Source organism: Pristiophorus japonicus, chromosome 21 (assembly GCF_044704955.1).
Source record: "Pristiophorus japonicus isolate sPriJap1 chromosome 21, sPriJap1.hap1, whole genome shotgun sequence".
Taxonomy (NCBI): domain Eukaryota; kingdom Metazoa; phylum Chordata; class Chondrichthyes; family Pristiophoridae; genus Pristiophorus; species Pristiophorus japonicus.
In genome coordinates this window covers 9,660,242-9,672,525 of record NC_091997.1, presented here as the reverse complement: position 1 = coordinate 9,672,525, position 12,284 = coordinate 9,660,242, and the positions used below count along the sequence as shown (strand labels likewise).

The window sequence follows — 12,284 nt, the reverse complement described above, 5'->3', positions numbered from 1 at the left end:
GTTGGAAGGATGAGGATGATGAAGAGTGAAAGAAACACTTAAAGAAGGTACCTCCTGTTCTATCCAGGAAAAAACGCAGCCCATAACTGGCTGAAAAAACCCACTTAGATAGCAGGACCCTTTCCAACCAGCTGTCTCTGGTCCTAATGGGAATGGGAATCAGAATCCTTCTCAGACCTGAATGCTAATCTTAGGGCTGAAATGTAAATATAAAATTCAATACCATTATTACTTAAGTCCCAAATTAAAACTACTCCACATTGAATTCGCTGGCAGCCATTAATCTTTATGTTTATAAATATTATGCTGTTGAGGTATAGTTTCATATTAGAACCCTTCCTAACAACTTGTATTTATATAGCGCCTTTAATGTAGTAAAACGTCCCAAGGTGCTTCACAGGAGTGTTAGAAGACAAAAAAAATCAATTTGACACCGAGCCACGCGAGAAGAAATTATGGCAGATCACCAAAAGCTTGGTCAAAGAGGTCAGTTTTAAAGAGCGTCTTAAAGGAGGAAAGAGAGGTAGAGAGGCGGAGAGGTTTAGAGAGGGAGTTCCAGAGCTTAGAGCCAAGCAGCTGAAAGCACAGCCACCGATGGTTGAGCAGTTATAATCAGGGATGCTCACGAGGGCAGACTAAGTAGCCATTCACTTCTGAATCTAGACTGTAAGCATCTACAGAGTGTTCTATCATTGAGGGCATCACAGGCAAACCTGGTCTGGTCATCACCCAGTGATCTCATCCACACTTTTCAGCTGGAGTCACTGGACAGCAATCAGGAGTGGGATCCCTGGCTGATTTCCCCACCAGCCTTAATCCAGGGTGCAAAGGTCAACAGCTGCACTCCTAGTGCTGCCCAACTGAGACCAGGTAACCCAGCACAGACCAGGAAGTAAACCTAGGACTTTCTGGACTGTGTAGCTTATTATTGTATCAGGTGGTGCCTTTTTCCACTCATCTGTTGAAGAAAAAGGGATTATTAAACCATGCTTAAAAGAAACTGCCCATTGCATACCTGCGCTTACTACTCTTCTTATCATCCTTTGATGGCATCAAGGCCTCAAGCTCCTTCAATGCATCTGCAGCTATTTTCATATCATCTTCATCCAGCAGATTCTGTAAAACAAACAGCGGATTAGGTTTCTACCAAAGCACCAACAAGTAGCAACAGCCATTATGGAGCTGTGTCCACACGGTAACAGAGTAACTCATAAAATTCTCCAGACCAGGCAACATTCTCTTAAATCTCCTCTGTACCCCCTCTTGTGCAATCACATCTTTCGTGGAATGTGGTGACCAGAACTGCCGCAGTACTCCAGCTGTGGCCCAACTAGTGTCCACGCTGGCCGACAAAGAGCTATCCAGCCTAATCCCACTTTCCAGCTCTTGGTCCCCAGCCCTGTAGGTTACAGCACTTCAAGTGCACATCCAAGTACTTTTTAAATGTGGTGAAGGTTTCTGCCTCTACCACCCTTTCAGGCTGTGGCCCCCACCACCCTCTGGGTGAAAACATTTCCCCTCTAAACCTCCTACCAATTACTTTAAATATATGCCCCCTGGTTGTTGACCCCCTCTGCTAAGGGAAATAGTTCTTCCTATCCACTCTATCTAAGCCCCTCATAATTTTATACACCTCAATAAGGTCTCCCCTCAGCCTCCTCTGTTCCAAAGAAAACAAACCCAGCCTATCCAATCTTTCCTCATAGCTAAAATTCTCCAGACCAGGTAACATCCTCGTAAATCTCCACTGTACCCTCTCTTGTGCAATCACATCTTTCGTGGAATGTGGTGACCAGAACTGCACGCAGTACTCCAGCTGTGGCCCAACTAGTGTTTTATACAGTTCAAGCATACCCTCCCCAAGTCAATCCAGTGCACAAAGCAGTGATAAGAAATACTGAATGCTGCAAATCACAACTCAGCACTGATGAAAGGGCACACTAGAAATGTTCGTCTGTTCTTTCTCTTTCAGACACTGACTGGGCCCACTTCCAACATCTCTTGTTTTGATTTCAGTGCAAGAATGAAAGTGAGTATGTTCAAGAATGAAAGTTACCCTCGACTGAGTGTCAAAGGACGACTTCAAGTTAGAACAAACGGCCGACCACAGGAACAGTCAAATTCCCCTTTAATGGAACTGGAAGTGAAGTAAATGTCGATCTTACCCTTGCTGCTGGGTTATCAGGCATACAAAGAACTGGAAACAGCTCCTTCATTTTCTCCTTTTCTGTCCTTGGTTTGGCTATTTCAGCTGTACAAAAATAGAGAGAAAGCAATAAGGATTTAGGTAAACATAAAAGGATGAAGATGGAAATAAGACTAAGTGGACAGCTCTTCCAGAGAGCCAGTGCAGCTGCGATGGGCTGAATGGCATCTTTATGTGTTCTGAAATTCCATGATTCTATTAAAATCTAATCAGTTATACTAGGACAAGGTGAGCCTTTCTCACCTTTGCTGGAAGTGGAGGGCTTGGCTGGAGGTCGCATAGTCTGTATTAGACGTAACAAATTGCTGACGAGTGAATCCTGGAAAACAGCGAAAAGTACGGATATTAAATCAGACCAAAGAACTTAAGAGTCCAAAATAAACTGTATTACTCGTATGGGGATGACTCTTGGCAACAACTTACCGCATTTATTCTTATAATTTGCATGAAAATGTTATAACCTTAGATATAGTCGTTCATGAGAATGCGGAGGCGAGAAAAAATTACAGTCTACTCCTGATCATGTGAATTTGTTTTCGGAGCCAGAAAAAAAATTTGAATTATTCAGTAATTTGAATTAAGTAACTTCAACTTAAGAGGAGTGGACTGTATCTAACAAAAAACATTGACAAGAATTATGTGCAAACACTGTAAAAATAGTGCAAAATCTTGCAGTGGGGGCCTCAAATAGACATTAAGCCCCTGCATATGCAAAGGGTCTAACGCCTGTTTCAGGCGTGGGCACTGCATGCTGATTTTTTTGGCATTCACCAATATGGCGGACAGCACAAATCTAGCTCGTAATGAGCGTGCGCTTCCTGCCCGCCATATTGGAGGCTTAGGAGGTCGTTTAGCGCCCAAACGATGGGTGCTACACAGCCGAATTTCTAGGCCTATGATTCAGCACTGTTGGTAGAGAGCTTCATGCGATGGTAATGTGCATCAAGAATTTACATTAATGGATGTAGAATTCTGTGGGTTTTGAATCAGGCAATCTGACCTTGGTGCTTGAATTTCCAATACGCTCCTCTATTGCGCAAACCTCTGCAAAGTAGCATTACGTTACAAACTTATCCTTTATGTATATCAGATGGTGAGAATCTTAGCAAACAGTAAGTCCACTTTCTTGTCACAGTACCATGCCATTTGTTTCTATATATCTTTAAGTCAGTTGTGAAAGTTACACACTTGAACAGGAGATCTCGAGTAGAAGAGTTTACAGTAGTGAAAATAGCAAATAGTGGAAATAGCATTCGGCAAGCCAGTGAATAAAGACAGTAAGGTAGAACCATTTAGGAAAAACCCCTTCTGTTCAAACTCTGCAAAAGAGCTCTGCTTCACTACTGCTCTTGCGGTCAGACAACTGTATTTCAGCTCCTCACTGAAGAACAGGCGGCTTAGTTGGGGGCAGGATACTGCCGATGCAGGAGAGCCTGCAAACGGACCCATTTAATTTATTCAAAAGCGAAATACTGCGGATGATGGAATCTGAAATAAAAAACAGAAAATGCTGGAAATCTTTTTTCAAATTAGTACACTGTATTCGCTGCTCACGATGTGGTCTCCTCTACATTGGGGAGGCCAAACGCAGATTGGGTGACCGCTTTGTGGAACACCTCCGTTCAGTCAGTAAGCGTGACCCCGCGCTTCCGGTCGCCTGTCACTTTAATTCTCCGCTCGACTCCCATTCTGATCTCTCCGTCCTCGGCCTACTACTAAGGTTTGGCAGATGGAATACAATGTCGGAAAGTGTGAGGTCATACACCTTGGAAAGAAAAACAGTAAAAGGGAATATTATTTGAATGGGGAGAAATTACAACATGCTGTGGTGCAGAGGGACCTGGGGGTCCTTGTGCATGAATCCCAAAAAGTTAGTTTGCAGGTGCAGCAGGTAATCAGGAAGGCGAATGGAATGTTGGCCTTCATTGCGAGAAGGATGGAGTACAAAAACAGGGAGGTCCTACTGCAACTGTACAGGGTATTGGTGAGGCCACACCTGGAGTACTGCGTGCAGTTTTAGTCACCTTACTTAAGGAAGGATATACTAGCTTTGGAGGGGGTACAGAGACGATTCACAAGGCTGATTCCGGAGATGAGGGGGTTACCTTATGATGATAGATTGAGTAGACTGGGTCTTTACTCGTTGGAGTTCAGAAGGATGAGGGGTGATCTTACAGAAACATTTAAAATAATGAAAGGGATAGACAAGATAGAGGCAGAGAGGTTGTTTCCACTGGTCGGGGAGACTAGAACTAGGGGGCACAGCCTCAAAATACGGGGGAGCCAATTTAAAACCGAGTTGAGAAGGAATTTCTTCTCCCAGAGGGTTGTGAATCTGTGGAATTCTCTGCCCAGGGAAGCAGTTGAGGCTAGCTCATTGAATGTATTCAAGTCACAGATAGATAGATTTCTAACCAATAAGGGAATTAAGGGTTACGGGGAGCGGGCGGGTAAGTGGAGCTGCATCCACGGCCAGATCAGCCATGATCTTGTTGAATGGCGGAGCAGGCTCGAGGGGCTAGATGGCCTACTCCTGTTCCTAATTCTTATGTTCTTATGTACACTATTCCAATGAAGCTCAACGCAAGCTCGAGGAACAGCACCTCATCTTTCGTTTAGGCACTTTACAGCCTTCTGGACTCAACATCGAGTTCAACAATTTCAGACCATAAGCTCTTCCCAATATTTTGTTCCCTTTCCTCCCTCCCTTTTTGTTTTACAAAGCCCCCCCTCTCCCTCCCTCTTATCTGTTTCCCATGGCACTGGTAATTATTCCGCCATTCACACCCTATCTAGACTCATCTTTTGTTTCCTAACTTGTGCCATTATCATCTCAATTCGGCCCATCATCCCTTTTATCTCTCAAATCTCTCCTGCCTTCCATCCCATCACAGAACTTCCATTTTGTTCTTTCCCTCGCCCTTTCACTGCCCCTTGCACTTCCTTAAGAACCTGTTACATTTTGAACTTTTGCCAGTTCTGACGAAGGGTCATCAACCTGAAACGTTAACTCTGTTTCTCTCCCCACAGATGCTGCCTGACCCGCTGAAATTTCCAGCATTTTCTGTTTCCATTTCATTTATTGTCAGACTATTTGGGGTTTGTGAAACATCTCCGATCACTTTGGTCAAAGTGACCTGCACATCGCCAGCCGATCAGGTTGGAAACCTCTCTCTATGGACCTTACCATGAACTCAGCTCCATTCTTCAGTAGTGCCCCTTTAAAAGTCTCAAAAGTAATATTCTTCTCAGCTAGATTGATGACAAACTCAGCTGGAAATAGAAAAACAATGTTACATTGGATAAACCAGCATTTTACATTTCACATAGCTCATTGCAAGTAAATCAAAGACACCCTTGCATTAGAAGTCACAAATAAATAATTATTTTTTATGATGAAACAAATGCTAATGATTTTTAATGATTCGATCACTAATATTGGGCCCAATTAAAGAAAGACTTGCATTTATATAGCACTTTTCATAACTTCCGGACATCACAAAACATTTTACAGCCAATGAAGTACTATTTTGAAGTGTAGTACCTGTTGTAATGTAGGAAATGTGACAGCCAATTCCCACACAGCAAAGTCCCACAAACAGCAATGTGGCAATGACCAGTTAATGTGTTTTTAGTGATGGTGGTTGAGGGATAAATATTGTCCAGGACACCGGGGAGAACTCTGCTGCTCTTCTTCAAAATAGTGCCATGGAATATTTTACGTCCACTTGAAAGGGCAGGTTTGACGAGTCATCCGAAAAACAGCACCTCCGACAGTGCAGCACTCCCTCAGCACTGCACTAGAGTACCAACCTAGATTTTTTTGCTCAAGTCCCTGGAGTGGGACCTGAATCCACAACACTCTGGATCAAACTATTGATATTCACTTGCTTCGGATTTATAAATAATGCAAATTTACCAACCTTCATCATGTTAGTTTAAAGGAAAATCTCTACAAAAAGAAATATTATTGACAGTTCTCAGCTGTTATGAGGCGAGACAGTATTCTACAAAAGAGATGCACTCACAGCAGCGTACATGCTACCTCTCGCAGGCAGGTCGGGTTCATAAGAGGAGCGTGAGCGGCAGCCATGGGCAACGTGGTGCTGACCACTTCAAGGTACAGCGCGAGCTGGTGCAGGAGGGAGATGGCAGCAAAGAGGGACGTCATCAAAGTCCAGGTCGGTGATTGGAGCGTGGGCAGGTACAGCAGGAGCGGCGAGGTTGGGCGAAGGAGCGGCGAGAGAATGTAGAGGGACGTGATCGGGGCCCGGGAGAGGCGCGAGTTCGGGGCCAAAAGAGGCGAGAGCCCAGGGGCAGCACGGGCCCAGCCCACACTGTGCGATATGTGTGCGCACTAGGCCCGTGCAGCAGAGCTGGTCTCCAGTCATCTTGGGTAATCCTTGCCACTGGACCAAGACCTGGCTCTGTCAAGCCCGTGTAGTGGCTGGTGTGCAACGGCCACCGCACGTTAAAAAAATCCACGCACAGGCATCTTCCACCCTTCAAGATGTAGTTCGGGACCTGGAATATTAGGTCCTTCACCTGTGAACTCATCCTTTTTTGGCATGGAAGCAAGTCATCTTCATTTCGAGGGACTGCCTATGATGATGACATGCTACCTAACTAATTTAAAGATTGTTGGCAATTTCTAAATTCCCAACTATTTGCTAATTATAACAAAATTATAAACATGCATTAAAAAGAACTCAAACGGTAAAGTCTTCCACTTACGTAGAAACAATTCTGAAATTAACGTGACTAAAACCAGTATTAAATCGTCACCTTTTACCTGCTTCCTTCCTACCATCCAGAGCCCCAAACACTCCTTCCCGATGAAACAACGACTTACTTATACTTCTTTCAACTTACTATACTGTATTCGTTGCGGTATCCTTTACACTTGGGAGACCAACGCAGATTGAGTGATCACTTTGCGGAACACCTCTGGTCAGTCCACCAGCGAAATCCTCAGCTTACAGTCACTCTGTTCCACTCTGACCTCGACCTACTACACTGTTCCAATGAAGGTCAACGGAAGCCCGAGGAACAGCACCTCATCTTTTGATTAGGCACTTTACAGCCTTCTGGACTCAACATTGAGTTCCAACAACTTCAAATCAAAACCACTGCTCCCATTTTTTCTGGACAGCAGGTTCTGGTAATGGCTCTGCTATTGCTATTTACAGCTCCTTTAGACACATCTTTTGTTTCTTAACTAGTCCCAAATAAAACCCCCATTTGCCTTGCACTATCGTCCCTTTTTTAATAGAATCAATCCTCCCCTCCACCTTGTCACAGACATTCCCTTTTGCTTTTTCCTTCCCCTTTTTTTCCTGGCTCTGTACTTGTTTATAAACTATTAAATCTCAAACTCAAAATCTCGACCTGAAACATTGGTCTGAATTTTAATGGGGAAGATGGGTTGGGAGCTGAGGGGGAGGGGGAAAGAGGGGGTCTCCAACACGGCCAGCAAACCCAAGAAAACTGGTTTCCCGCAGGCCCTGCCGAATGTAACGGCAGGGCATGAATTGCATGGAAAGCCACTGATTCCCACCCACAGACAGCCAGATTGACAGGCTGCCTGGCTCCGGGCAGGTGGCAGCTGGCGAAACACCGAGGGCGGGATCAGAAGCGATTGCAGGCTGGGAGTACCACTGGGGAGGGAGAGGTGGTGAAAGTAGAAACAAGCACTTGCCCATAATATTAAAAAGGCTCTGAATAAGTGAATAAAGTGGCCCAACAGATCACCTGAACATTTTTAAACCCAGCACTGGAGCTATACTCCAGAGTGCCAAGTGCAAGCGGATTGAGAACCCGTCTTCCACTTGATGTAAATGTGGTCTGCAGTCAGATCAAGGCCGATACTGCGGTTATATTGCCACTTTAATGTTAATGTGCACCCAAATATGTCAGCCGTGGCTCAGTTGGAAACACTTTTTGCCTCCGAATCAGACATTTGTGGGTTCAAGTCCCGCTCCAGAGACTGAGCGTATAAATGTAGGCTGACACACCAATGCAGTACTGAGGGAGTGTTGCACAGTCAGAGGTGCCGTCTTTCGGAGGAGACATTAAACCCGACCCAAAAAGATCCCACGGCACAATTTCGAAGAAGAGCAGGGGAGTTCTCCTCAGTGTCCTGGCCAATATTTATCACTCAATCAACAGCATTAAAAACAGATGATCTGGTCATTTTCACATTGTTTGTGGGAGCTTGCGGTGCGCAGAGTAGCCGCCCGTGTTTCATTACCTAACAACAGTGACTACAGCCCAACCAGTACTTCATTGGCTGTGAAGTGCTCAGTGGACGTCCGGTGGTCGTTGGAAGGGCGCTATATAAATGCAAGTCTTTCTTTCTAAGCCTCTGGCCACTGATGCCGGGAGTAGGAGGGGTAGAGGGAGGGGGTGAGGGGTGTAGGAGGGGGGAGGGGGTGTAGGAGGGAGGGGGAGGGGTGTAGGAGGGAGGGGGAGGGTGTAGGAGGGAGGGGGAGGGTGTAGGAGGGAGGGGGAGGGTGTAGGAGGGAGGGGGAGGGTGTAGGAGGGAGGGGGAGGGTGTAGGAGGGAGGGGGAGGGTGTGGGAGGGAGGGGGAGGGTGTGGGAGGGAGGGGGAGGGTGTGGGAGGGAGGGGGAGGGTGTGGGAGGGAGGGGGAGGGTGTGGGAGGGAGGGGGAGGGTGTGGGAGGGAGGGGGAGGGTGTGGGAGGGAGGGGGAGGGTGTGGGAGGGAGGGGGAGGGTGTGGGAGGGAGGGGGAGGGTGTGGGAGGGAGGGGGAGGGTGTGGGAGGGAGGGGGAGGGTGTGGGAGGGAGGGGGAGGGTGTGGGAGGGAGGGGGAGGGTGTGGGAGGGAGGGGGAGGGTGTGGGAGGGAGGGGGAGGGTGTGGGAGGGAGGGGGAGGGTGTGGGAGGGAGGGGGAGGGTGTGGGAGGGAGGGGGAGGGGGTGGGAGGGAGGGGGAGGGGGTGGGAGGGAGGGGGTGGGGGTGGGAGGGGGTGGGGTGGGGTGGGAGGGGGTGGGGTGGGAGGGGAGGGGGTGGGAGGGGAGGGGAGGGGAGGGGAGGGGAGGGGAGGGGGTGGGAGGGGAGGGGAGGGGGTGGGAGGGGAGGGGAGGGGGTGGGAGGGGAGGGGAGGGGGTGGGAGGGGGTGGGAGGGGGTGGGAGGGGGTGGGAGGGGGTGGAGGGGAGGGGAGGGAGGGGAGGGGAGGGGAGGGGAGGGGAGGGGAGGGGAGGGGAGGGGGTGGGAGGGGAGGGGAGGGGGTGGGAGGGGGTGGGAGGGGAGGGGAGGGGGTGGGAGGGGGTGGGAGGGGGTGGGAGGGGGTGGGAGGGGAGGGGAGGGGGTGGGAGGGGAGGGGAGGGGGTGGGAGGGGAGGGGAGGGGGTGGGAGGGGAGGGGAGGGGGTGGGAGGGGAGGGGAGGGGAGGGGAGGGGAGGGGAGGGGAGGGGAGGGGAGGGGAGGGGAGGGGGTGGGAGGGGAGGGGAGGGGGTGGGAGGGGAGGGGAGGGGGTGGGAGGGGAGGGGAGGGGGTGGGAGGGGAGGGGAGGGGGTGGGAGGGGAGGGGAGGGGGTGGGAGGGGAGGGGAGGGGTGGGAGGGGAGGGGAGGGGGTGGGAGGGGAGGGGAGGGGGTGGGAGGGGAGGGGAGGGGGTGGGAGGGGAGGGGGGGGGGTGGGAGGGGAGGGGGGGGGTGGGAGGGGAGGGGGAGGGGGTGGGAGGGGAGGGGGAGGGGGTGGGAGGGGAGGGGGAGGGGGTAGGAGGGGAGGGGGGTAGGGGGAGGGGGGTAGGGGGAGGGGGGGTAGGGGGAGGGGGGTAGGGGGAGGGGGGTAGGGGGAGGGGGGTAGGGGGAGGGGGGTAGGGGGAGGGGGGTAGGGGGAGGGGGGTAGGGGAGGGGGGAGGGGGGTAGGGGGAGGGGAGGGGGGTAGGGGAGGGGAGGGGGTAGGGGGAGGGGAGGGGGGTAGGGGGAGGGGAGGGGGGTAGGGGGAGGGGAGGGGGTAGGGGGAGGGGAGGGGGGTAGGGGAGGGGAGGGGGGTAGGGGGAGGGGAGGGGGGTAGGGGGAGGGGAGGGGGGTAGGGGGAGGGGGGGGGGAGGGGGTGGAGGGGAGGGGGGAGGGGGGTGGAGGGGAGGGGGGTGGAGGGGAGGGGGGAGGGGGGTGGAGGGGAGGGGGGTAGGGGGAGGGGAGGGGAGGGGGGTAGGGGGAGGGGGGTAGGGGGAGGGGAGGGGGGGAGGGGAGGGGGGGAGGGGAGGGGGGGAGGGGAGGGGGGTAGGGGAGGGGGTAGGGGAGGGGGGTAGGGGAGGGAGGGGGTTGAGGGGGGTAGGGGAGGGAGGGGGGTAGGGGAGGGAGGGGGGTAGGGGAGGGAGGGGGGTAGGGGAGGGAGGGGGGTAGGGGAGGGAGGGGGGTAGGGGAGGGAGGGGGGTAGGGGAGGGAGGGGGGTAGGGGAGGGAGGGGGTAGGGGAGGGAGGGGGTAGGGGAGGGAGGGGGGTAGGGAGGGAGGGGGGTAGGGGAGGGAGGGGGCTAGGGAGGGGGGGGTAGGGGAGGGAGGGGGGTAGGGGAGGGAGGGGGGTAGGGGAGGGAGGGGGGTAGGGGAGGGAGGGGGGTAGGGGAGGGAGGGGGGTAGGGGAGGGAGGGGGGTAGGGGGGTAGGGGAGGGAGGGGGGTAGGGGAGGGAGGGGGTAGGGGAGGGAGGGGGGTAGGGGAGGGGGGTAGGGGAGGGGGGTGGGGGAGGAGAGGGGGGAGGGGGGAGGGGGAGGGGAGGGGGGTAGGGGGAGGGGAGGGGGGTAGGGGGAGGGGGGGAGGGGGAGGGGGAGGGGGAGGGGGGGGAAGGGGGTAGGGGGAGGGGGGAGAGGGAGGGGGGTAGGAGGGGGAGGGGGAGAGGGAGGGGGGAGAGGGAGGGGGGAGAGGGGGGAGAGGGAGGGGGGAGAGGGAGGGGGGGAGGGGGGAGGGAGGGGGGAGGAAGGAGGGGAAGGAGGGGGAGGAGGGGGGGTAGGAGGGGGTAGGGGTGTAGGAGGGGGAGGAGGGGGTAGGAGGGGGGGAGGGGGGTAGGAGGGGGAGGGGTGTAGGAGGGGGAGGGGTGTAGGAGGGGGAGGGGTGTAGGAGGGGGAGGGGGGAGAGAGAGGGAGGGGGGGGAGGGGGGAGAGGGAGGGGGGAGAGGGAGGGGGGGGAGAGGGAGGGGGGGGAGAGGGAGGGGGGGGAGAGGGAGGGGGGGGAGGGGGTAGGAGGGGGAGGGGAGGAGGGGGGGAGGGGGGTAGGAGGGAGGAGGGGGGAGGGGGGTAGGAGGGAGGAGGGGGGAGGGGGTAGGAGGGGGAGGGGTGTGGGAGGGGGTAGGAGGGGGAGGGGTGTAGGAGGGGGTAGGAGGGGGTAGGGGTGTAGGAGGGGGAGGGGAGCCTGCACACGGAGCCAGAGGGTGAAGGGGCGGCCTGAGAGGCCGGATTTCTTACCCAGGTCCTTGTCGTTGATGCCCAGGTGGTTGTCCAGCTCTGTGCAGACCTTGGACACCAGGGACAGGTACTCGAGTTTGCTCAACTCGTCCAGCGCCACCTCCGCCATCCCCAGCTCCCGGGCCTGTGGCGCCAGCTGTTCTTATTGTTGTTATTTTCGGCAAAGTAATCAAAACAAAACACTCTTCGCCCGAGCGCCCAGCGCAGCCGCCATCTTGACGCACGATCTTCACCTTTCACCTTTTTGACGTGAGTCGAGTCGGGTCGGGCCGACCGCTTTCGGCCGTTTCCGGAAACTCCCGAGCGGAAAGTCCCGCCGCTTCACCACAAGGGGGCGCCATGTACCAGCGCTGGAGGAGCAGCAAGTCAAGGACACGTGATGGTGGCACCCCAAGTCATACTGGACCCAATTAAACATCATCAGCTTGGATTTATATAGTGCCTTTGACTGTGTCACATTGTTTTATCTCATAATACTCCTGTGGGACATTTCACTACGTTAAAGGCGCCATATGAATACAAGTTGTCATTGTAGTGAAACATAAGAACATAAGAAATAGGAGCAGGCCGTTTGGCCCCTCGAGCCTGCTCCCCCACTCAATAAGATCAGGGCTGATCTGATCATGGGCTCAGCTCCACTTCCCTGCCCGCTCCCCAGAAC

The 12,284-nt window shown here is 53.3% G+C and overlaps 1 protein-coding gene across 1 annotated transcript in view; it reads right to left on the bottom strand.

The window, feature by feature from the left end:
* Positions 1-11,847, bottom strand: part of dhx8 (DEAH (Asp-Glu-Ala-His) box polypeptide 8) — a 65,225-nt gene extending 53,378 nt beyond the window's left edge. The window contains exons 1-5 of the mRNA XM_070864388.1: positions 11,624-11,847; positions 5,394-5,479; positions 2,450-2,525; positions 2,166-2,251; positions 1,016-1,116 (exon numbers count right to left, since the gene is read on the bottom strand). Of these exons, the coding sequence (XP_070720489.1) occupies positions 1,016-1,116; positions 2,166-2,251; positions 2,450-2,525; positions 5,394-5,479; positions 11,624-11,732 (458 nt within the window). The 5' untranslated portion in view covers positions 11,733-11,847. The remainder of the gene's footprint in view (positions 1-1,015; positions 1,117-2,165; positions 2,252-2,449; positions 2,526-5,393; positions 5,480-11,623) is intronic.
* Positions 11,848-12,284: the final 437 nt, after the last annotated feature.